This window comes from Bos grunniens, chromosome 14 (assembly GCF_055505025.1).
Source record: "Bos grunniens cultivar Pamir isolate PY7600 chromosome 14, Bosgru_T2T1.0, whole genome shotgun sequence".
Taxonomy (NCBI): domain Eukaryota; kingdom Metazoa; phylum Chordata; class Mammalia; order Artiodactyla; family Bovidae; genus Bos; species Bos grunniens.
Window position 1 is genome coordinate 834,704 of NC_141178.1, and position 24,586 is coordinate 859,289.

The following is a 24,586-nucleotide window of genomic DNA, read 5'->3' on the forward strand; positions in this document are numbered from 1 at the left end:
TTGCCCTTCCCTTCTCCAGTGGACCACATTCTGTCAAATCTCTCCACCATGACCCACCCGTCTTAGGTTGCCCCATCAGCATGGCTTAGTTTCATTGAGTTAGACAAGGCTGTGGTCCTAGTGTGATTAGATTGACTAGTTTTCTGTGAGTATGGTTTCAGTGTGTTTGCCCTCTGATGCCCTCTTGCAACACCTACCGTCTTACTTCGGTTTCTCTTACCTTGGGCGTGGGGTATCTCTTCACGGCTGCTCCAGCAAAGTGCAGCCATTGCTCCTTACCTTGGACGAGGGGTATCTCCTCACGGCCGCCATATATATATATATGTGTGTGTGTATACACACACACACACACACACACACACATATATATACACACACACACATTCTTTTTTATGTTCTTTTCCATTTTGGTTTATCCCAAGTTATTGAATATAGTTCCCTGTGCTATGCAGTAGAACATTTTTGTCCACCCTGGCTGGATATTTCTTGGTTTGGGTGCTGGTCATCCAGGTATGGGGCATCCCAGGTGGCGCAAGTGGTAAAGAATCCACCTGCAATGCAGGAGACACAAGAGACACAGGTTCGATCCCTGCCTGAGGAAGATCCCCTGGAGAAGGAAATGGCAACCCACTCCAGTATTCTTGCCTGGAAAACTCCATGGACAGAAGAGCCTGGCGGGCTACAGTCCATGGGTCTGCAAAGAGTCAGACACAACTGAGCACACACACACGAGCTTCCACGAGCCACAGGTATGATCGTTTTGTAAAAATTCATTGAATTATACAGTTAGGGTCAATGCACTGTCTGTATCTGTATTCTACCTTACCAGGAGTCAGGTTATCTGGAAGCAAATTCCACGATGGAGGCTTATATGCAACAAGTTTATTGGGGGAGCTCCCAGAACAACACCTATGAGAATCGAGCTGACTTAGCAGAGAGCGCAGGCGACTGGAGCCGTCCTTGCAGAGGCCACGGGGAGCTCTGAGGTGACCGGCAGACGGTCCTTCAGAGACATCCGGCGGCGCTGGGGAAGCAGGCCTCATACACTCAACCACATATTCCCTTTCGACCAGAGTCTCTTCAAGTCTCTGAATTTTCTCTTCAGTAGCTTAGTCTTTCCTTTAAAGCTCCTCTCTCTCTTTCCCTTTTAGATTGTTTTCTTTGGTGAGAGCATTTAACTTTGGCTGTCTTAGCAAATTTCAAGTATACAACGCAGTATTACCAAGTGCATTCACCAGGCTGGGACTCTTTTCTACTCTCCGTTTCTGTATAGTCAACTTTCTTTTCTTTTAGATTCCACATATAAGTGACAACATGCAGTATTCGTCTCTGGCCTCTAGCACCGGGCATCATGCCCTCCAGGTTCAGCTGTTTGTCTCAAATGGTAGGATCGCCTCCTCTTCCAAGGTCGAATGATGCTCCATCGTCACGTCCATCCATCACATCGTTTGATCCGTTTACCTCGTGGTAGGCACTGAGGCTCCTTCCATACCCTGACTGTTGTGAATAATACCGGGCAGTGCCTGGTAGCAGAGGGCTCGGACCAGAAAGGGACCAGCTGAGAGTTCCCGGCCACCAGCCCCCCAGCGGCTCAGTCTGGAAGGCGTCCACAGCAACCTCTCCATGTTTGCATTAAAAACTGAAAAAGAAGTTGTCTTGAACCGTGAGCGAAGTGAGAGGAAACATTTGGGGGAAACACACAAATGAACAAAATGGGACGGCCGATAATGTACACGGACCCGGGTCCGTCACTGCAGTGATTATTTCGGCCGTTTCGGGGCCCTGAACTCTGAACAAGGTCAGCTATGCGGTGTGTCAGGAGCTACTTCCCCGGGTGTCCATGCTTGCTTGTGTATTCACAAGCTGCTTAGTTCCAAGAATCTCCCGAGACTGGCCCAGATTCTTGAGCCCAGCAGGAGAGAAGGCCCTTATTAACAGCCGAGTGGGATCTCCCGTTCAGAACGGGGGCTCCACCAAGGGCCCGCGCTTCCACCTTCCCGACCCCGGGGGCGATTCCGAGGGGCGGCACTTGGCGGCAATGTCCCGCTGCTCAGCCCCCGGCTGCGCAGGGAGCCCTCTGGTTACTTATCAGAGCTCAAGCCGAAGTCTTCTGGAAGGCGCAGAGGATCTGGGGTTGCAGAGCTCCCTCCAGTAGACACTATGCTGTCCAGGGTGACCAGGGCTCCGTTGCGAAGTCGTATTCCGTGGAGTCTCGCTCTCCACCCTGCGCCTTCTTTGGGGGGAAGCCCACAGTCACCAGGCAGCCCCCCAAACATTTATGCGTTCCTTTTTCTCCCAGGTAAGGGCTGTTGGGAGGCAAAGAGACGTTGGCTGACTTTTAGGACCACGCGCTCCTCCGCCAAGTGGAGAAGATCAAACCAGGGTGGCGGAAGATTCCAGGTTTTATCGTAAATCGTGGCGCTGGGACTTCCCTGGCGGTCCTCGACTTGAGACTCCACGCTCCCAATGCAGGGGGCATGGGAAAAGAAGGGAAGGAGAAAGAAAGGAAGGTACTTCCAACAAGAGGACTGAAACGGGAGCCACTGGGGGCAGAACCTGGACCTGGGCCGGCTGGAAGGGAAGGGGGTCTGTCTGCAGCAGCCTCTTTCTCGGTCCTTTCACAGGAGTCCTCACTTTGCTCCCGGTTTCCCCATTTCCCATTTAAACTCAAGGTGCCCAGCGACCTTATGCTTCTGCCAATGGTTTTTTCGGGGTAAGTTCACTTCATTTGAGTGGTTCTAGAGGCTTATAGGAACTCCAAGCCTTGGGGGCTTTCCAGGTCTCTAATGGACTATTATATACTAAACTCTAAAGGGATAGAATGTGAAACTGGATTGTCAAGGGTTCCCTGGGTCACAGAGTTCATAGTTTAACCCATTACCAGTTAGCTCTGGCATTCGGACAGCTTGTTTAATATAACATGCGTTTTGTCCAACAGCTGTTTTGTGTCCATACTCTCGGTGGACTTGACTGCAGGCAATCTATATGAGGTGCTGTCATAGTGGATATATGTGGTTTTGTCCCCCAGAATGACTCTTCTCTTGGGGAAATGCTGCTTCAAACTGCTAGGACTCTTGATTAATGGCGCTCCTGTGTCTGCAGCACAAGAAGGGCCTGATGGCCCAAGGCGAACTGGTGATAGCAGTGTATCTGTTTGCTCATGAAGGTTGGTCCAGGGCTGGTCAAGTGACACCTTGAAATTCTGGAGTAGGATATTTCATCCTGGAGCAGCTGGAAACATCTTTTTCTGTCTTGCAATCTGTAAGGTCTGACTCTTGACACCCCATGGACTGCTGCCTGGCGGGCTCCTCTGTCCGTGGGATTTCCCAGGCAAGAACACTGGAGTTGGTCACCATTTCCTTCTCCAGGGGATCTTACCCACCCAGGGGTCAAACTCGGGTCTCCTGCACTGCAGGCAGATTCTCTACCACTGAGCCTCCCGGGAAGCAGCTACTGCATATGCTTGTGCAAATAAAGGTCACAGAAAGTAGAGAAAAGTAACAGCTACGCAGAGAGAGAGACCCCAGCGGCCTTCGAGGCTCTTCCCTTGCACAGAGACGAGCAGACACCCAGTTCGCCTAAGGCAGCCTGGTTTACATCTGTTGCTCCGGTTTAGCCATTGATGTCTCCCTCTTTCCTTCTCGAAGGGTTCCAGGTGGGAGACAAATTACATAATCACTGCTCCCATTGCAGTGTGGTTAAATAAAGCAATAAAGTCTTTCCCCTCTTTAGTTAGTTCAAACTGCTTTTCTGTCATTTGCAACCAAAAACATCCTAGCTGACCTCCCACTCTTTTCTAAGTAATCAGGAAATCTAATTTCCTCAACTTAACCGGCTTGAACTCTTTGGCAGATACCTGATTCTCCACCTGGTCCTTGGCCTCCACCTGTTTTGTGGAATTGATACCTGGTTCTTCCAAGCTCCCCCAATGGCCTCATCTTGAACCTGCATGCCTTTACCCCGCACTTCGCCATAGGTCATCAGAGCCTGCAGATTGCGTCAGAAGGCTCTGGGACCAGGCTTAGAGAAGAGCCAGGGTAGGTTTGAGGGACCACTGGGTTCGTGAACATCAACTGTTTTTCCCATGCATGTTTATTCTGCTCAAAGCTCAAAGTCCTGGAAGACAGTGTTGATTTAACCTGGATTTGGGGCCCGTTCTTTCACTGGGAAACTAGGGCACCACGAGAGACATCTAATCATAGCCACACGGGATGAGGGAGAGGCTGTTCACCTCCAGAATACAGGCATCATTAGCCAAAAGGGAGTGCCAGGAGGCCAAAAGCATATTCAACGACGTGTATATGATAAGGCCGTTGGGTAGTTTTGCCAGCTCTTAGTATGTCTATCCCAATGAGAACTGACTGAGCTCTTAAAATGCAGGTGTCTAGTACTCAGAAACACTGGAGATGAGGTGGTTGATCTTTCTGGAAAAACTATGAATTCCAGATCTGACTACCCTAAGTGATAACGGAGCCAGTCTTTATATATTGTGCATTTCCTTCATTTTTCAAAATGTGTATTTATTTTTGGCTGCACTGGGCCTTAGTCGCAGTTTGTGGGATCTATTACTAGTTCCCCGATCAGGGATTGAACCCGGGCTCCCTGACTTGGGAGTGCGAGGTCTTAGCCACTGGACCGCCGGAAGTCCTCTATATGTTGTGTTTCTGTAACCCGTGATCGTGACACGCGGCGTTGGCTGGCGTCCGCAGGGACTCTGGCGGGGCTCCTCTGTCCTCACTCTCTTGCCTCTCGTCCACCTCGCTCTCCTGTCCGTGAAGCGTCCCCTCGGCCAGCATCACACGAAGCTCAGTCTCCAGGCTGAGCCGCGCTCCTGACCCTGTCTTTGCAGCACCCTGTCCCCCTACGGGCCTTGCCGTGCACTGTCCTCCATGAGGCAGGTCCCTCCCTTCTGAACGGTCCGCACGACCGCGTTAGCTTTGTCCTTCGGTTCTCTGTCTGCACCGTGTATGACTTAGTAAAGCCCTGGGCTAACACATCATTCAATCCGGGTTAAGCCCTGCGACCTTGTACTTTACCACTGACCCATGCGGAGGCACCTTGACTTGTCCGTCCCAAACTGATGTAGGAGGGAGTAAAGAAGAGCACCTGGAGTTCAGCACACCTGATTCACACCCAGTTCTGCCATTACTGTCGTTACGCAAACCTGGGGCTGAGCCTCCCGTAGCCTGACGCCCTGTAGTTGGGGCCCCCACCCCATGGGATCTAATGCCTGACGATCTGAGGTGGCTCTGATGTAATAGTAACAAATATAAAGTGCACAATACACGGAGCACAGGTCAATCATCCTGAAACCATCCCCACCCCCGGCCCATCCGTGGAAACACTGTCGCCCATGAAGCCGGTCTCTGGGGCCAAGGAGTTGGGACCGCTGTGCTGTAGCTTCCCTAAAATCCCACATACGGGTTTGCAGATGTGTTTCGTGTGTGAATATTTACTTTTGCTTATTTGGTAATAAATTGCTTTCAAATAACTAACGTTGATAATACTTGTCTCCCTTCTCTTCAGCATCATTGTATTAGTATTGAGTAAGAAGATCTATGCTGCAATAACACGTAAGTCCTGAGTCTCAGTGGCTTAAACACTGAAGCCTGTTTTCTGCTCGAATGTGACACGGGACGCCCTCCGCCATGGATGACTCGGGGCCAGGCTCTCTGTGTCACGTGACCCTCTACTGCAGCATCCTTCATGTGCAGCTCCATGGAAGGGGGAGGAGGACCGAGTCACAGAATATTCTATAGGTAGCCTTGGAAGAGGCATCCGTAACTTCTTCCCATGTGGCTTTGGCCGGAACTGAGTCACACCATCGCTCGCTGATGCAAGGCCAGCTGGATAATATAGACTTTCGATGTGCCCAGGAAGAGGAATCCGGTTTGGTGATCAAGTGTCTAGTTAGTCCACCACAGTCACACTTCCCTGCTGGTACATGCGGAAGAGAGAGCCATGTGAGGTTACTCTATTTTTATTATATGGTAACTAGAATAATATAACAGAGAAGGCAATGGCACCCCACTCCAGTACTCTTGCCTGGAAAATCCCATAGACAGCGGAGCCTGGTAGGCTGCAGTCCATGGGGTCACTGGGGGTCGGACACAACTGAGCGACTTCACTTTCACTTTTCACTTTCGTGCATTGGAGAAGGAAATGGCAACCCACTCCAGTGTTCTTGCCTGGAGAAACCCAGGGACGGTGGAGCCTGGTGGGCTGCCATCTATGGGGTCGCACAGAGTCGGACATGACTGAAGTGACAGCAGTAGGAGCAGAATGATGTTAAGCCAGACATATAATAAGCTCTTTATGTGAATTATCTCATTTAATTTGATTTTCACAACAACCTCATGAGGGTTATGAGAATTCAAGAGAAGTGCTGTGGAAGTGGCTGGTGCCAACAGTCATTCATTTCATTTGCTGGCACGTTTCACATTCCTCAGGACAGCTGTCCGAGTGAGGGCGCTCAGGTAGCACCTAGTAACTCTTTACCATCTATGCTTGGAAATGAAGCCTTTTGCTATGGAGTTGTATGATAGGGATGGGAGATTTACCAGAGTGAGTCTGCTCAAATCTTCAGTGATAAGACACAACAACAGTATGGGGTGAATATGAAGCGGACAATTACAGGCCATAAGGATGAGCCTCCTTGAATCCTGTGATTTGATTTAACGGGGGCTGATTCGCAAAGACACGGCCTTGGTTCTGTTTGTCGTCCACGCGCACCCACAGCAGATACAGCCTCTCCCCGTGGCTTCTCCGGGGCGACTTCTCTGGCGTGGTTTTACCTCCACAGTCGTGTTGACGTTTCCCCCTCCCAGCCAGCATCCCAGAGATAGACTTCAGCACTCAGTAACTGCTGAAGAGCCTGCTGGAGGCTGATAAGGAGAAATAACAGATTTTAAGTCAAAATGGGGAAGGAAAAGAGAAAGAAAGTCAGCTGGTGTTGAGGAAACAAAAGGCAAGGAGGATCGAAAGGAAACAGCCTCGCCCTCCAGCTTGCAGTCAGCGCAGATTCTGTAAAAAGGAAGCTTCACGTGAGCTCAGCCTGGACACTAAGCATGCAGAAACTCATCACCACGAAACGCACTGGGTGAGAAGCTGTGCAAGCACGCTTCGCCTTTTTTGCAGTAGAATTCTCTTGGGGGTGGCAGGGGTCAGGGGTGGGGGGAGACTCCCACTGGCACATGAGAGGAGTCTGTGTCCCTCCGGAGGGGCCTGGGCCCCCAGAGAACCCACGACTGTCCGGCCCCACCAGCCCGCCCGGCGCACCAATGCACGCTTTGTTGCTGGACTCGCTGCTTTTCATAGGAAGAGGCTGACATCACCCAAAGGCACCGCCACAGAGCTGATGCGAACAGAAGGCCTTCCCGGGGAGTGGGAAGAGGGCACCGCAGCCCCCTGGGTGAGCATGGCTGGGGGGGTGCTGCTGCTGCACAGCCTGGGGGCTGCGGTCGAGTAGCCCCCTAACAATCCTGTGCGTGTGTTAAACAGCCACAGATACGCATCGCCATTGAGCTTTCTCCTCCTGGGCACCAACAGCCTTGCATTATTCACAGCCCTTTCGCTCCTAAGAAAAATCTATCAGAGTAACTTAGCTAGGATGTTGGGGGAGCCTTCCAGATTCAGATGACACGTTCCCATTTCTCAGTGAAAACTTCAACACGCTCTTTTTAAAAACTATTTATTTATTTATTCTTCAGGTCTTCGTTGCTCCCCGGGCTTTTTTCTGGCTGGGACGAGCAGTGGCTGGCTCCTCTCCAGCTGCCGGCCCGGCTTCCGTTCCGGGGGCTTCTCTTGCTGCCGAGCACAGGCTCAAGGGTGCTTGCGCTTCAGTAGCCGTGGTGCTCGGACTTAGCTGCTCCAAGGCATGTGGGATCCTCCCAGACCAGGGACCAGACCTGCGTCTCCCGCACTGGCAGGCGGATTCTTGAGCTCTGGATCACCAGGGAGGTCTGACCACTCGTCTTGGCGTCTAATTCACATACAGAAAGCACAGTGGACCCAAGAATGAAGGATTTGTCTGGGATGAAAAGACAGCAGCAACCCTCACAACCTGCATTAAGATGCAAATTTCACTCACACGTGTGTGTACGCGCACTTGTGCGTGAGTGCAAGTCTAGCTGTATCACCAAGCTCTGGCCTTGTGTTCTCATGATGGAGGCTGTCGGGGACGTAGAGGATCAAACGGAAAGGTGGAGTTGATGACATACGTGAGATGCATTACAAAACGGTTACCTGGGACGACGTGCAGAGAGGAAATAAAGCAGTCGCGTGCATAAAATGTGGGCACACAGTGGACATTCGATAGCCTTCGCTGTTGTCGTTGAGAGACTTCTCCTAGAAGCCTGGAGTTCTGGAGGTTTGCCTTCATTCCTTTTATGGTGGGTCTGTGACCTGAATACCCCTGTAAAAGAAGGAACTATATACATGTATACACAATGGGATCCTACACAGCCCTACAAAGGACTGGAGTTTTGCGATTTGCAGCAACATGAACGGACTTGGAAATGAGTCAGAGAAAGACAAATGCTGTGTGACATCACTTACGTGTGGCGTCCAAAGACCCAACAAACCAGAGAGATAACAAAAAAGAAGCCGACGCACAGCTACAGAGGCAAACTAGAGGTGACCAGTGGGGACAGGGAAGCAGGAAGGGACAGGATGGGGTGTGTGTGCGCTCAGTCGTGGCCACGCTTTGTGCCCCCATAGACTGCAGCCTGCCAGGCTCCTCTGCCCACGGGGTTCTCCAGACAAGAACACTGGAGTGGCTGCCATCTCCTCTTCCATGAAGACTGGGGTAGGGGTTTACAAAAGGAAGTTCCCTTTATCTCTCCCTGTCCTTGCTGTAAATTTACTTTCCCCAAGAAAGATGCCACATTGAAGGCCTCCTGTGCCCCAGTAGATGTCAGTCTGACCTTACGGGAGGACCGAGGGAAAACTGAGACACACACAAGCCTGCTTCCAGGGGCGAGGGGCGCTCCCCATGGGCCGTCTGAGAAACAGGAAGGAAAGAGGGGCAGCATCAAGACTTCGAAACCCGCCTCTGTCTCAGGACAGCACACTGTAAGTCTGAGATTTTTACAAACACATACTTCTATTTAACAAACATTAATTATTGGAAGGACTGATGTTGAAGCTGAAGCTCTGATACTTCGGCCACCTGATGCAAAGAGCCGACTCATTGAAAAAGACCCAGATGCTGGGAAAGATTGAAGGCGGGAGGAGAAGGGGACGACAGAGGATGAGATGGTTGCATGGCATCACCAACTCAATGGACATGAGTTTGAGCAGGCTCTGGGAGTTGGTGATGGACAATGAAGCTTGGCGTGCTGCAGTCCATGGGGTCGCAGAGTCAGACGTGAGTGAGCAACTGAACTGATAGTGAAACATGAAGGACCGGGGCAGGGCACAATCTTTAAAAGAATGACATAGCCATAGGATATGACAAAAGCTTGTTAGAACTAACAAGATCCAAGATGGAAGAAGATCTAGTTAGATGGAAAAGATCTAGAAGATCTACTTCCAGTAGACCTTGAGCCTCAATTATAAGCTCACTGTAACATGTTAGGTACTGAATGACACAGCCACCAGTCTGCAGCTAACCGAAAAGGCCAAAAGTGTGCGGTGGCCCCAAACCTGGAAATCCCCACCCCTTCCTAGAAATAGAATAATCCACCCATTCATCAGCCTATAAAAACTAACCATGCCACATCTAAGGCCTTTTTCCCTCGTGGCCCAGCTGGTAAAGTGTCCGCCAAATCCTCCTGCAATGCGGGAGACCTGGGTTCTGTCCCTGGGTTGGGAAGATCCCCTGGAGGAGGGAAAGGCTACCCATGCCTGTATTCTGGTCTGGAGGATTCCGTGGACTGTATAGTCCCTGGGGTCGCAGAGTCGGACACGACTGAGCGACTCTATGTGTTATATGTGACTTCCAGCGATGCCAGCAGGGCCCTGTGGGCCTGGTCAGGGAGGGCTTTCTGTCCTTCATTTCTTCTAGCAAGACTCCAACCTTCCCTGAGTTCCAAAGGGCAGAACAGTTGCTAATCAAGGGGGCAGCAGTCAGGAAACCACCCGAGACAAGATTACAGGGACAGGAGAAGCTGTATTAGGAGACCAGATGCCTGAGACCCTTCACACCCTCATCTTATCAGCAGCCCCACCCTTTGAAACTTTGCAGGAGAGAGAAGAAAGCAAGACTGCTGAGCCTCACCACACACCCTGCCTGCCTGTGTGTGTGCGTTGGCTCATGGTCCTGCCCTTTTCGACCCCATGGACTGCAGCCCCCCCAGGCTCCTGTGTCCATGGGATTCTCCAGGCAGGAAGACTGCAGTGGGCTGCCACGCCCTCCTCTGGGGGATCTTCCTGACCCAGGGATCGAACCGCGCCTCTCACGTCTGCTTTTGCAGACGGGTGCTTTACCACTTGCCTGGAAAATCCCATGGACGGAAGAGCCTGGTAGGCTACAGTCCATGGGGTCGCAAAGAGTCGGACACGACTGGGCGACTTTCTTTCTTTTCCTTACCACTAGCGCCCCCTTGGGAGCCCTGCCTGCCTGTACAGCCTCTCTATTCTCCGGGGAGGGGGCGGCGTTGCCATGTTCCCCCTTTGCCTGGCAAAAAAAAGAAGTCACTCTTTCTTTCTCCTCTGTGACTCTGTCTCAGTATCTCTGTCTGGCACTGGTGCACAAAAAGTCAAGATTTTGACAACACCAATAATTCATGCCTCATAATAATCAGAGCGGTAGCACGATAAAAGTTTCAAAAACATCCTTGGCATTATGAAGACACTGATATAATACTTCAGGATGACAAACTACTTCTCACATTTTTTGTACTTTAAACTTTATGAGCTTTGCAGCAACTCCGAATTCTCAATATCATTGACCAAATAAACATCTGACAAAAATTAGGAAGTTTCAGAGTTTGGAGAAGATACTGATCAACATCTGTCACTTTTATATTTCAAAGGGGCAACTACCGTGGTTCAACCACCTTGAAAGGGAGTTAAACGTGACCTTGTAAAGTCAGCATTCACGTGTCCTCTGACTCTGCTAAGTGGATTTCTAAGAAAAATTCCTACACTTGTCCCCAGGAGATGGTACCAGACTGTTCACAGTAAACCTACTTACAACAACCACAACAGCAATGGAAACAACCCAAATACCCGCTGACAAGAAAACAGACAAACGGTAGTTTAGGAAGCCGTAAACAGTGAATTACAATTACACACAAAAATCTAGAAGAACTCTAGTAATATAATCCTGAACAAAAACAAGAAAGTCCCAGAAGTCTATATAAAGCTGGATGTTCTTTTAATACAGTTCATTTAAAAAACACAACACCCCAAACAATGATTAAGAACAAAAAGAACAGAGACCTCTCTGGTGTCAGTGGTTAAGCCTCCATGCTTCCATTCCAGGGGGCACAGGTTCAATCCCTGGCTGGGGAACTGAGACCAACATGACACATGGCACGCACCCCCCAAAACACGAACAACGGCGGGAGTCCCCTGATGGTCCAGTGGGTAGGACTTAGCCCTCTCACTATTGCCTGGCCAAAAAAAAAAAACAGGAGAACGGTAACAGTATTCACCACCGTGCTCACCTTGGGTTAGGGAAAGTGGGGACAGGATCAGGAAGGGACAGCGTGTAAACCTAAGGTTTTGTCACTGTTCTGATTCTGGGGTTGGATGGTGGTTTGCGTATCTACCCCAGGATTGCATATCCCTGCCTCTCTACAGAGAGCAGCTTTCTAGAGACGGCCTAGACGTGACTCGTGAAGCTGAACGCAGGGTCCTGTCTGCTCTGTTCTGTACTCCTAGGGCGAATATAATGTTGTTTAGTCGCTAAGTCGTGTCCGACTCTTTTGTGACCCTGTGGACTGTAGCCCCCCAGGCTCCTCTGTCCATGGTATTTCCCAGGCAAGAACTCTGGAGTTGGTAGTGATTTCCTTCTCCAGGGGATTTTCCTGACCCAAGGATCGAACCCCCGTCTCTTATGTATCCTGCTTTGGTGGGTGGGTTCTTTACCACTGAGCCAACAGGAGAGCCTTATACATACTGTTCAGCAAAACACACGCCCTCAGGGAGGCTTTTTGAATGAACAAACCAGTGAGTAAATGAATAAATGAGAGAGAAATGTTACGTTCTTTTGGTTACTATTGAATGCAGTCTGGATAACCACTCACCTCCTTACTTATACCCTGCATCCACTGAATTGTGGAACTGATTCCCTAATTAGTTGAAAATAAAAAAATAACTAACATTATTTCAAAATAGCAACCACATAGCATTTTTCCATATAGACTATTCCATCAGTTCAGTTCAGTCGCTCAGTCGTGTCCGACTCTTTGTGACCCCATGAAGCGCAGCACGCCAGGCCTCCCTGTCCATCTCCAACTCCCGGAGTTCACCCAAACTCATGTCCATTGAGTTGGCGATGCCATCAACCATCTCATCCTCTGTCGTCCCCTTCTCCTCCTGCCCTCAATCTTTCCCAGCATCGGGGTCTTTTCAAGTGAGTCAGCTCTTCGCAACACTCATCAATACATGTGTAGGGAGAAAATGATTTCAAATCAATACAGTAGAGAAAAAACCTTTTTAATGCACTTTTTTTTCCAGGCAAAAGAGCTTCAGAAAACATCCGTCACTAAGCAGTTTTACAAATGGCACTTTTGGTTACATTAGAGAATTGGATACCAGCCCCACGTGTCCTCTCTGACAGACTAGTTGTAGATCAGCTTTACAATGCAACTCTTTCTTAGGATAAAAAATGGTTAATTTTTTCTAAAGAAAGGAAAAGCTGAAACCCTAAAGGCATTGTTTTAAAAATGTAACATTTATTTCATGCTATACTGTCTATTGTTATATTATAATTTTAATTATTTTGCTATAACTTTTAAGAAACAGAGAAAATAAATTTCAACCTAATTTAAAAATAAACATATATATTAAGTACATATATTAATGCATTTTACAATACCATATAGTGACTTTGATTATAAACTTCCTTTTGGTGCATGGTAGATTTGTCCTCTTGGTATTGAACTGAGGAAAAACATATTATACCTGAAATTCTTCTTTGCATGAGTAAAACCATGGTCATGACACCAACAGACTCCAACCAATTTGCAAAACTGAAATCTTGGGTTATTCTGATCACGGATAATCAAAGTGAAACACGATTAGTATTCACCAGGAGAGAATACTTAACACTTTTCAAACAGATCTTGAAAGCAGATTATTTTCATGACATATTTGAAAGGAATGAGTACTTGGGAGACCGAGACTCTGTTCTGGATTGAAAGCAGTGGTTTTTAACTATCAATTATTGCCGCCCCGATGCATTCACCCTTCTTAGGGTAGTGTGAATTTGGTCGTGTCTAATCTACTCAAACATGGGTCTCTTCATGTTACCCACCATTTCTCAACCAGAAATTGATCAGTTTATATAATTATCTGACAGAGGTTAATAAGAGAACATCAGATAGCAGAACCAACCCAAAGGGCGGCTGCATTTTCTCTCCAGAGCAGAATCAGCCAACATGGCTCTCACACCAGCGTTGACAGCGCCTTCTGTGCGCGTGGCTGGGCGTAACGTGGTCTCTGTCTCCATCACACACACACACCCGGAAAGCCAGACGCGTCTTCTCTGGGAGCAAACCACATCATTTCAGAGACTCCACGAGCGACCTCAACTCTCACACGCAGTTCCCCAAAACGCAGACACACACATACGTAGGAAATGAAAGTTCTTCAAAATACTGCTTCCTCCTAATTCAGGGTAATTCTTGGTGTTCCGTTTAGGAATGGGGTTTCTAAATTTTAAAGCAGTTCAACTGTCAAAATGCCATACAAAATATTTACTTTTTAATATGCTACGATTTAACAACTCAAGACCTAAGTACGTATCCTTCACTTTCACGGGTACACGGCCCAACCTCGTGTCACGAACAAGCCAAAGCCAAACGCCCGTCGTCCCCGCCCCGCCCTGCGCCGCGGGGCCACACTGAGGACTCGGGCGGCAGGGAGGGAGGCACTGGGCCCAGGCCCGCCCAACAAGACCGCTCCACGCCTCAGCGAGAGGCAAAGGGCAAGACGCGCGCTCCCGCGGCTCCACGCAGCACTGTGGTTCTGGGATTTCCTGACTCGTTTTCACTGGGCGTGGGGCTCTGTTCACACTGTTGCACTTCTACCCGGCAGGTGGTCAGTGATTGACATCTGGATTGCTGAAGTCTTGCAACAGCTAGGTAACTCCTTAGGCCTCCACTCAAAAAGTAGTATCTACTCTGGGTGGATTAAAACCAGCCAGACTCTTGGCAGCTCCTCCATCACAAGGGGCAGCCTGCTTGCAGACCTCTTGGCTCTGGGCTAGCTTTGTGACTTGCACTGGCCAAGAAAAGGCTACGAAGGTGACCTTTTGTGACTTTGAGCAGGTCCACAGAAGGGCCTGCAGTTTCTCTTCTTCCTCTCTTTGATCTCATGAGACCTAACGAGGAAGCCTGGGTCAGCTATGGGGAGAGACCCCGTGAGTCCAATGGAGGAGTCTCAGCCACAGCCCCAGGCCACAGCCAGACGGAGTCACAGAGCCAGCCCCCGTCAGCCAGTCCCGAGCATCAGCCTCTCTGATCTCAGGTGCGCATGTGAACTCAGCCAGAATATCAGGCTGTGCTCAGTCACCTTAGCACAGCTCTGCTCAAAGGCCAACCACAGGCTCCCTAGAGAATGAGTAGTGTCAGAAGTTATGCTCCGGGTTGATTGCTCGGACAGCAGTGGAGAGCAGACCGCCTGCCCTGTGTCAGGAAATGTGCTAGGCGAGGGCAACACTTCGGAGCAGGACACAGTCCTGTCCTGCAGACGCTTAGAGAGAACTCCGGGAGACAGACGCGGATGGGACCGTTTCTGAGGAAATGTCAGCAGTGCTGGGATCACAGAAGCTGGTGTATAGGGGTTCCTGGGAATTCAGAGAAGGGCATCCATCCCAGAACCAGGCTGCTGGCAAAGATTTCTCAGAGGGAACATCTAAGACAATGCCTAAGGGGAGTTCATAAGACAGACTGTTCCAGGCAGAGACGGAGAAAGAATAATATTCCAGGGAGGAAAAACTGCATGTGCAAAGGCTGGAGAGAGCTCAACCCGGCCCTCTGGGTAAGGAGCATTCACAGGGTGAGGATGCAGCCTGGGCTGGGACCACATTTCAGAGGACGCTCTCCTGAAGCAGAACTCTCTGCTTTGGGCTTTAAGCTCAGGGTGGTGGGAGCCAAAAGCTTCCCTCCCTTCACCTTAGTATCCCTTCCTTCACCTGCATCTTCATCTGAGCAAAGACATCAACGCCACCCTCTGAATCAAGGAAAACCCTTCTTTGCTGCTTAGACTGGCTGAAGGGACGCGGAGTTGTGCCAACCCCCGAACAGTCATCAGGTCGGGAGCGAAGGAGCAGCAGCCGGCGAGAGGATGCCGTTCCCGGAGGCCCGCCTCCTCCTCGCGTCAGCCGCGAACACCCAGGCCCAGAGGGCTTTTAGGAGACCTTTAAAGGAAGCCTGATGGGTAACACCTCCTACATACTGTTAACAGCCTCTGGCCTTGATGAGCCGGTTTCCTCTGCTGTAACATGGAGATGAGGCCGCCGCTGACCGCCCAGATCAGCAGGAGAGACTGAGCGCAGCACGGGGGCAGAAGAAGGCGCCACAGACAGTCTCCAGCTGGGGAAGGGCTGTGGGGTGGGGGACAGGGCGTCCGCACTAGACGGACCGTGTCTGAATCCAGGCTCTGTACCCAGGAGTTCCTGCCACTGTGGGGACTTAGAGACCACTTCTAAACGTGCTCAGATTGAGCTTCCAAGTCCGAAACACGAGGGCGATGCTAACTGCCTCTCAGGTCGTGATGAGGATGAAGAGCGACCACAGCGCCTGGCACGTGGTGTAAACGCAGGGCACACGGAGACGCCAGGACTTCCCAAGGCAGGCTGACAGGACTCACGTTAGCATCCTGCATTATTTCAAAACCCTGCTCTCGGCCTAAGGCTACAGACGAGAAAAGCCGGGATACCAGAAACACAGATGTCTGACGTCTTCAGCATGGCGTGTCCACCCCACCCATACCACCATATTATAACCCATCACTAAAAAAAGGCCGAGGCACAACATTCATATTTTGTTACTACATGGTAAGAAAGTAGCCTTGTCATTCAGAACGCGTTATATGAAAATAAAAGCAATTGAGCATTCCCTGACTCCCTAATTTGGCACTCTGAGAAACTTCCTCTACACACCAAGCTCCAAAATGCATTCTCTTTGAGACAAAAAAAAAAAAAAAGACACATGCATATATGTACAAGTGGGCTCAAAAGTTACAACACAAGAAGGTGCTTTTGGTGAAAAATAATCCCACCAAATAAGCAGCATGTCATGTTCTTAGAATGTGTCGCTAGAAAGCTAGTGAAAATTCAGGCCACTAAGGCAATTTAGTTTCAAGTTTTATCACATAAGGGCCAAGTTCTAGAACACTTCACAAGGGACAGCTTCAGAGTGAAATCTTGACAGAGGCGTGATTTTGAATGGTATATGTACATACTAACTTGTCTGTTTTGACATTCAACATATTCAGAATTATTTCTAGAAAGCTGCTGTTGCCGATTGACAGAATGATCCAGGCTCAGAAAGAGAAAACAGAGCCCACATAGTTAAGTAATTCTCTCTCTCTCTGCCCCACCCACGTCATCACAAAGTGTTTGCTTTTGACCACTGCCGTAATTGAAAACACACATTAAGTTAGAAGTTGATACTAAAGGCAGGAATTAAGAAAAAGTCAAAAAACGCCTTAGAACCTTCAAAACGCCCGTTAACAAGCACTATTCCTTTGGATGTTGCTTCAGTTTGAAATTCAGTGAACTCGAGATCCTCTGATAAACAGATCCATGCTCGTTTTGGTGAGAGTACAACTGTAAAGTCTAGAAAAACTACTGTATTGATTCCCACGAAGGCAAATTTAGCACGGTGCTGTTTTGGCGAGAGAAGCATCTCAACTTATTGTGAACCAAGACCAAAAACAATGGATGAGAACCACAAACGAAGTTGAGTAAGGCAACGCAACTACGTGGGGAAAAAATTCTGTGTCCCACACTTATTCTGCACCGACAGACGCTGTCTTTTTCACTTTTTTCTTTTTTAAAGACACACTCCCTGGTTCTCCCACATTCAACAGGGAAGCAGTGCAGGAAACTCGGATGAGACGCGTAGTGAAGACCCGCGGGTCCGCCGTGCGCAGTGAAGACCCGCGGGCCCGACGTGCGCAGTGAAGGCCCGCGGGCCCGACGTGCGCAGTGAAGGCCCGCGGGCCCGACGTGCGCAGTGAAGGCCCGCGGGTCCGCCGCCACCGCCCCGCTCAGCACTCCAGCTCCTCCATGACCTCCATCACGATGGTCCGCGGCCCGGTCAGAATCAGGTTGCTCACCGTCCGGTAGTCGACGTGCAGCACGTTAAGCCCGTTCACAGAGACGACGAGCTGACAGACCTGGAGGGCAGAGAGAAAGCACCTCTTGAATCCCGCGGCGGCCCAGGCGAGGGCGCGGCGCTTCCGTTACCGCGACGCGGACGGACCGGAGACTGTCACACGGGGCCAAGCAAGTCAGATGGGAGAGGCAAACGGATGCGGTGTCGCCCACGTGCGGGGCCTAAAAAAGGCGCAGAAGAGCTTACCTCCAAAGCAGCAGCGGAGTCACAGGTGTAGAAAACAGACTTCCGGTTACCAGGGGGTGAGGGGTGGGGGGGGTGAAGTGGGAGGTTGGGACGGACGGCCACACGGCACTGAACACGGGGCTTCCCCAGCCGCGCTAGTGGTAAAGAACCTGCCCGCCAGCGCGGGAGCCACAGGAGACTGGGGTTGCATCCCTGGGTCGGGAAGACCCCCTGCAGGAGGAGGCAACCCACTCCAGTGTTCTTGCCTGGAGAAGCCCCTGGGCAGAGGAGCCTGGTGGGCTACAGTTCATGGGCCACAAAGGGTCAGACACGACTGAAGCTCCTTGGCACAATGATACATATAAAATAGGTAAGTGCGTAGCACAGGGAACTCTGCTCAGTACTCTGTACTGACTTCATATGGGGAAAGAACCTAAAAAAGAGCTGCTGTATCAATATGTACACCCACCTCACGTGGTACAGCAGACGGACACAACACTGTAAGTCAACTACACTCCAATAAAAATTAAACAATAAACTAAGCATATTTTTTTTTTTTTTTTTGCCACACTGCACAGCACATGGGATCTTAGCTCCCCAACCAGGGATCGAAACCAGAGCCCTTTGCGTGAGAACACGGAGTCTTAACCACCGGACCATCAGGGACACCTGAGATTGAGGAATAAAAGAATTTGTTACCATGGGTGTTAACCTCAGGCTCGAACCCCCCCTTCCTGAGGGAATACAAGCTGCAGCTGCTGAGAGGCGTTATCCTGTCTAATGCAAAAGTCTAATCATGTCTAACTTTCACCAGAACTTGTTAAGCTGAAGCTGAAAGTCGCTCAGTCATTTCCAACTCTTCTCGACCCCGTGAACTGCAGCCCGCCAGGCTCCTCTGCCCGTGGGAGTCTCCAGGCAAGAACACTGGAGTGGGCTGCCGTGCCCTCCTCCAGGGGGTCTTCCTGACCCAGGGACTGAACTCGTACCTCCTGCAGGTGGGCGCTTTACCACTAGGGCCACCTGGGAAGCCCATGAAGGTGCACACCTGCTCTCAATTACCATTATGCGTGTTGATGCCACAAAGAACGTGAAAATACTAGAACACCTGAAATCAGTTTCCTTTTATTGTTTGCCGAGTGGGTAGGATCAATGGAAAGTCGAACACTTATGAACAAAGGTAACAAATATGAAGCGTAAACAACACAGAATGTAAGGTGTACGTCATGCCTTAAGTGCAAACATGAAATACAATGCGTAAAATACTGTATTAGTCTAAAGATACTATACCTTAGATAAATCAAAATTGGAACACAGTAAAGGCCAGATGTGTATCTGTGGAAAAGACCCAGGACCTGGATTCCAGACACACAGCTGCCCTTTACTGTGTTCCAGTTTTGATTTATCTAAGGTATAGGTATCTTTAGACTCACTAATACAGTATTTTACACGTTGTATTTCATATTTACATTTAAGATATGACATCCTTTTCTGGATGATCTTAATAAAGGCATTTGTCTTCCTCTAGGCCTCCGTGACATCATTTATGAGACACAGTTGGGTAAAAACACTATCTTCACAGGTTCAAATGAATGAATTTTAAATTGCTTTGAAAATATCAAGCCCTATACCAATAGTGGCTTCAATTAACTTCTTTTCCTTTTAAAATATCTTTTTTCAAGGTCATATGCAAAACCAAATGCATTGTACAGAGTGGCAAGAACAGTGTTTATTTACTCAATAGACACGGGCTGTTGTCATAAACCTCTGTCTCCTCCACTCAACTTACAAACTACGGTGCTGTTCTATACAAGGAGAATAATCGCTGTTTCTCCATTCCCGTTTCCACAAACCTGTGTCGTGAATTCAGGGCACTTTTTTTTCCCCCCAGAGCACATCTTGTACAGAATCAGTGGTTCTCAACCATGGTTGAAGTCAGAATATGGTCATGTGAGCAGGTCAGAGTACATCCCGAAGCAAACTACGACTAATTTGCAGGACAATTTAGTGCTAGTGTAATGTAGACGCTTGCTTCTCAGAAGAAAAGTTATGACCAACCTAGACAGCATATTAAAAATCAGAGACATCACTTTGCCAACAAAGGTCCGTCTAGTCAAGGCTATGGTTTTTCCTGTGGTCATGCATGGATGTGAGAGTTGGACTGTGAAGAAAGCTGAGTGCTGAAGAATTGATGCTTTTGAGCTGTGGTGTTGAAGACTCTCGAGAGTCCCTTGGACTGCAAGGAGATCCAACCAGTCCATCCTAAAGGAGATCAGTCCTGAATATTCATTGGAAGGACTGATGTTGAAGCTGAATATCCGATACTTTGGCCACCTGATGTGAAGAGTTGACTCATTGGAAAAGACCATGATGCTGGGAAAGATTGAGGGCAGGAAGAGAAGGGGACGACAGAGGATGAGATGGCTGGATGGCATCACCCACTCAATGGACGTGAGTCTGAGCAAGTTCCGGGAGACAGTGAAGGACAGGGAGGCCTGGCGTGCTGCAGTCCACGGGGTCGCAGAGAGTCGGATACGACTCCACGACTGAGCAGCCAAACGACAACGATGTAGGCACTTGCTAGAGCTTGTGTTTTCTGCTGCAGCGTCAGGAGTCAAAGAACGAGAACCCCATCCCCTCCCCATCCAGAGAGCCGACTTTAGAGCAAGGCGCTTCTTTCCTGCAAACGGATGAAGAGTCTTTCTGTGTCGCCCAAGGAGAGGGCAGAAGCTGCCGGGTGCGCCTGCACTCTGGCGACCCCTTCCCAGGCTCGCGAGGGTGAGACGCGTCTCCCGGTCGCTCAGGGGGCGCCCGCAGCGTTCAGTCTCAGCCAGAACTGTATTCTGTCCCCTGCTTAGTGTTTGTTTCCCTTGACCAACATTTAAAAATTAGGAAATTTTCACACAAAAGTCTAGATTTCCAGGGCACTTCTCTAGTGGCCCAGTGGCTAAGACTCCACGCTCCCAGTGCAGGGGGCTTGGGTTCGAGCCCTGGTCAGGGAACCAGATGCCACATTCTGCAACTAGAGGTTCTGCACTCAGGAACTAAGACTGCAGATCCTGTGTGCCCCTGCTGGGACTCAGTGCAGCCAAATAAGAAACAGAAACAAATATATTTTTAAAAATTCCAGATTCTGGCCTCTTTGGAAGAGTCTGAAGATCTAACCACACCAGACGTGGATGGCCGCTGGACCCTGCTCCAGAGCGGCTGCCCCTTTGAATGGTCATGTTCTCTCGTTTGCTGTGGTCCTCAGCACTTCTGTTTTTCTCACACCTGGATGAGAGGTGTTTCAGATCTGTGATCCCTGATCTGGGGCCACCAGAGAGAAAGAGATAAGGAGAGGCGGGCTAGGTGCTTCAAAACTAAAGTGGAAGTGTTAGCCGCTCAGTTCTGTCTGACTTCTTGCACCCACATGGACTGTAGCCCGCCAGGCTCCCTGTCCATGGGATTCTCCAGGCAAGAACACCAGGTGGGTAGCTGTTCCTTTCTCCAGGGGATCTTCCCCACCCAGCGATCAAACCCGGGTCTCCCGTGTTGCAGGCAGACAGAAGGACTCTTTTACCATCTGAGCCACCAAGGAAGCCCTAAACAGTCTGGGTTCCCTAAAATATCTTGTGATGTTGATGTTGTTTAGCTTCTTCCAACTTCATAAGAAGGTTTTTACTCAGTTAAGGTTGACTTGCTTCTTCTGTCACTTAAAATCCTCAACAATATAGAAATTTAGACATTTGTTTCATTTTTTCCCCTTGAATGAGTTAAAAAAAAAAAAAAAAAAGCCTTTTAAACATGTATCCTGCTTATCTTCAAGGTAGTATTTTTAGAGTCAGGCTGTTGGAAAGATGTCATCTCTCCCTAAGTGGTCCCAACAGGTGCTGTGGTTCCAGCGGGTCCAATGTCCTGTTATTAAAAATGTGCAAAATGATCCAGAAAGGCAGGTATTGCCACGCAATGTATCTGGTTTTAATGAACTTCAAACTGGCGTCTCTGGTACACTATGTTCTGAAAATCAACACACGTGACAAGTAACAGTGGAAACCACACGGCCCAGGCGAGACGACTTCTCTACTGACGTGAAAAAGCGCAAACCCACAGCACGTGCGCTGACCTCTGAACAGACCAACCTCGGCACCCAGCGCCTCCCGTGGGGGTCAGAGCACTTTACATGCCCCCCAGGCAGTTACGAACACTCAAGTCAGGCTTACAATTATCTTTATCAGATCGGTTTTCAAAGCTTTGATTGCAATGGCCTCATTTCCACAGTTCACTGAAAAGAGCTCATTCCTAGTTTTCAAAGCTTTGATTGCAATGGCCTCATTTCCACAGTTCACTGAAAAGAGCTCATTCCTAAGCGCCTGTAGCTGCTCTGAACTCATCTCCTACAAGGAGGACACCTTCAGTTTTTTTACCTTTTGTTTTTACTTTAAAATTTACTTTAACATTTACTTTAAAATTAATATAATTGCTTATATTAGTTTCAGGTGTGCCACCGTAGTGATTCGATAATTTTATACAGAATGACCCTCTCTAGTTACCATCTGTTGCCATACAAAGTCAGTACAGTATTTTTCACCATGTTCCCTACACTGCACACTTAGTCCTAATTTTCGGCTAGAAGTGGGTACCTCTTAGCCCTCTCCCCCTAGTTCATGTGCCCCTGTTTTCATCTCAATGGTGCTTTGGTTTTGTTTCTCTTTAAAAAACCAAAAAACAGTTTACTAATTAAAAAACAAAGCAGTATACCAGCTGTATTAGAGAAGTTTGCAGAAATGAAAAAGCTATTCATAATTCAAGTGAATATAACTACTATTTTTGCATATTATCTTCAAGTTCTTGTCTTCCCATATATATCTTTCACCTTCACTTTATAAAGAAGGGAAATGGAAGACATCATCCTTAATGAGCAAACTCTGAGAGAAGGTGAAGGACAGGGAGGCCTGGCGTGCTGCAGTGCATGGGGTCGCAAAGAGTCGGACACGCCTGAGCGAACGAACAATACAATCCTTAATGAAGAGGAGGAATAAAGCCTCCCCAAGTCTTGGGCACGTGATGTCTCTGAGCAGCAGGGCAGTGCAGAAAGGTTCTGAAAACCGGAGTCGGTCGGGTAGGAGGTAACAAGAAGAGGAGGCAGGACTCGGACACCGAGGGCTGAGGTCAGGCTGGATAAACACCGAGGCTGCGCCCCAGGCTTCCTCCCCGGAAGGAGCCAAACCAAGGAAGCAACCTCGCCTCTAATCCCCCTGCCCCGTGCTGGCGGTCGGACGCTAGCCGCTAGCCCTCTGAACAGCCAGGGTGCGCTTGGGGCTGTACAGCTGCCCAGTAGTCCTTGTATGGCTGGGCCCATCACAATCACCTGAGTGCTTCATGCAGACTGGGAGTGAGGTGGAGGAGACAAGACGCACGCGGGATCGCCCCAGTGTCCTCTCTCCACCCGGGAAACCTGTATCCACCAGGCACTGGGATCCCTGCCACGGAAACTCTCCTACGGAAGCCACTCTCAGCTGTTCTTCTTTTCTTTCTCATCTTGAAAAAGAAGGAAGGCTTGGAAGGGACGGCTGCTTCAGGCTTTCCCCGAAAATAATAAAACACTGAGCAAGACAGAGACCCAGACGGATCCAGAAAAGAATCAGGGAGAGCTGAGTCCCGGTGAGTAGGAAATGGAAGCCTGTCCAATCAAAGGAGACAGAAAGCAGAACCAACGTGTGCGGGCAGGCTAACACTGAAATTCCCAATCAAGCAGAATCCTCAGATGTGTCTAGAGATCACCCTAATCGAGCTCCCACAAAAAGTAGAATTCCTCTCTACAAATCCCACCAGGCATCCCAGCTACCCTGCTAGAACGTTCCTTGTGACAGGAAGTACACTGATTAGTGAAGAAGCTTATTTTGAGGCAGTTACATGTTAGAAGTTTCAACTACAAACTCAGTCTACATTATTTAAGCCAACGTGTACAAAACTATGTGTTTGTTTCTGGCTGTGCTGGGGCTTGGCTGCTCCGACACGTGGGGTCCTCCCCAAGTGGGCAGCGGGTCCGGGCTCAGTGAGTAGATTGGCGAGTGGATGCTCGACCACTGGACCACCGGGAAGTGCCTGTTTAAGGCGTTTTTGCTGTTCAGTTGCCTAAGTGAAAATCCCATCCCAAGATAAAACAGCGGCTTTCAAGCTGTACTGCAAATATAAGTCACCTTTCAAGGGCTTGCTGAAAGTATGAATTGTCAGATCTTATCACCAACTAGCGGAGAAGGCAATGGCACCCCACCCCACATGGAGGAGCCTGGTAGGCTGCAATCCATGGGGTCGCCGAGGGTCAGACACACTGAGCGACTTCACTTTCACTTTTCACTTTCATGCATTGGAGGAGGAAATGGCAACCCACTCCAGTGTTCTTGCCTGGAGAATCCCAGGGACGGGGGAGCCTGGTGGGCTGCCGTCTACGGGTTTGCACAGAGTCGACTTAGCAGCAGCAGCAGCAGCATCACCGACTCAATGGACATGAGTTTGAGTAAGCTCCAGGAGTTGGTGAAGGACGGGGAGGCCTGGCATGCTGCAGCCCATGGGGTCGCAAAGAGTCAGACATGACTGAGCGACTGAACTGAACTGAATACATTCTACAGCTCTGAGAATTAACAACCCCAAATACAAGAGGGGGACTGACATTTCAGATGTTACTGTACTTACTGCTTGCCTGCAATCTCTTTCATTTTTAAAATTTTTACTTTTCCAAAATATTTATTGACTTATTTGGCTGCACCAGGTCTTAATGGTGGCCTGTGGGAGCTAGTTCCCCGACCAGGGATCGAGCCCGGGAGCCCTGCATTGGCAGTGTGCAGTCTTAGCCAGTAGACCACCAGGGAAGTTCCTATTTCATCCATAAAGCCAAATTTGCTATCTTCTAAACTTTAAAATGAGGG

General features: G+C 49.3%; 1 protein-coding gene and 1 long non-coding RNA gene across 11 annotated transcripts in view; one reads left to right on the forward strand and one right to left on the reverse strand.

Annotated features, from left to right (window-relative positions):
- Window positions 1-5,964: 5,964 nt before the first annotated feature.
- Window positions 5,965-24,586, reverse strand: part of DEPTOR (DEP domain containing MTOR interacting protein) — a 164,181-nt gene continuing 145,559 nt past the window's right edge. For 6 of the 10 annotated variants that reach the window (XM_086335696.1, XM_086335703.1, XM_086335704.1 and 3 more), the window contains 2 exons: window positions 8,245-8,413; window positions 7,675-8,029 (listed from right to left, as the gene is read on the reverse strand). In XM_086335696.1, coding sequence (XP_086191822.1) covers window positions 7,839-8,029; window positions 8,245-8,413 — 360 coding nt within the window. In that variant the 3' untranslated portion in view covers window positions 7,675-7,838. Of the gene's footprint in view, window positions 6,885-7,674; window positions 8,030-8,244; window positions 8,414-12,585; window positions 17,518-24,586 lie in introns of those variants that run through there. The other 4 variants (XM_086335698.1, XM_086335708.1, XM_086335697.1 and 1 more) reach the window with 3 other exon arrangements.
- LOC147358935 (uncharacterized) lies at window positions 17,517-18,843 on the forward strand. Its single transcript, XR_015140407.1, has 2 exons — window positions 17,517-17,727; window positions 18,260-18,843. It is a non-coding gene; the product is annotated as an uncharacterized LOC147358935 (long non-coding RNA).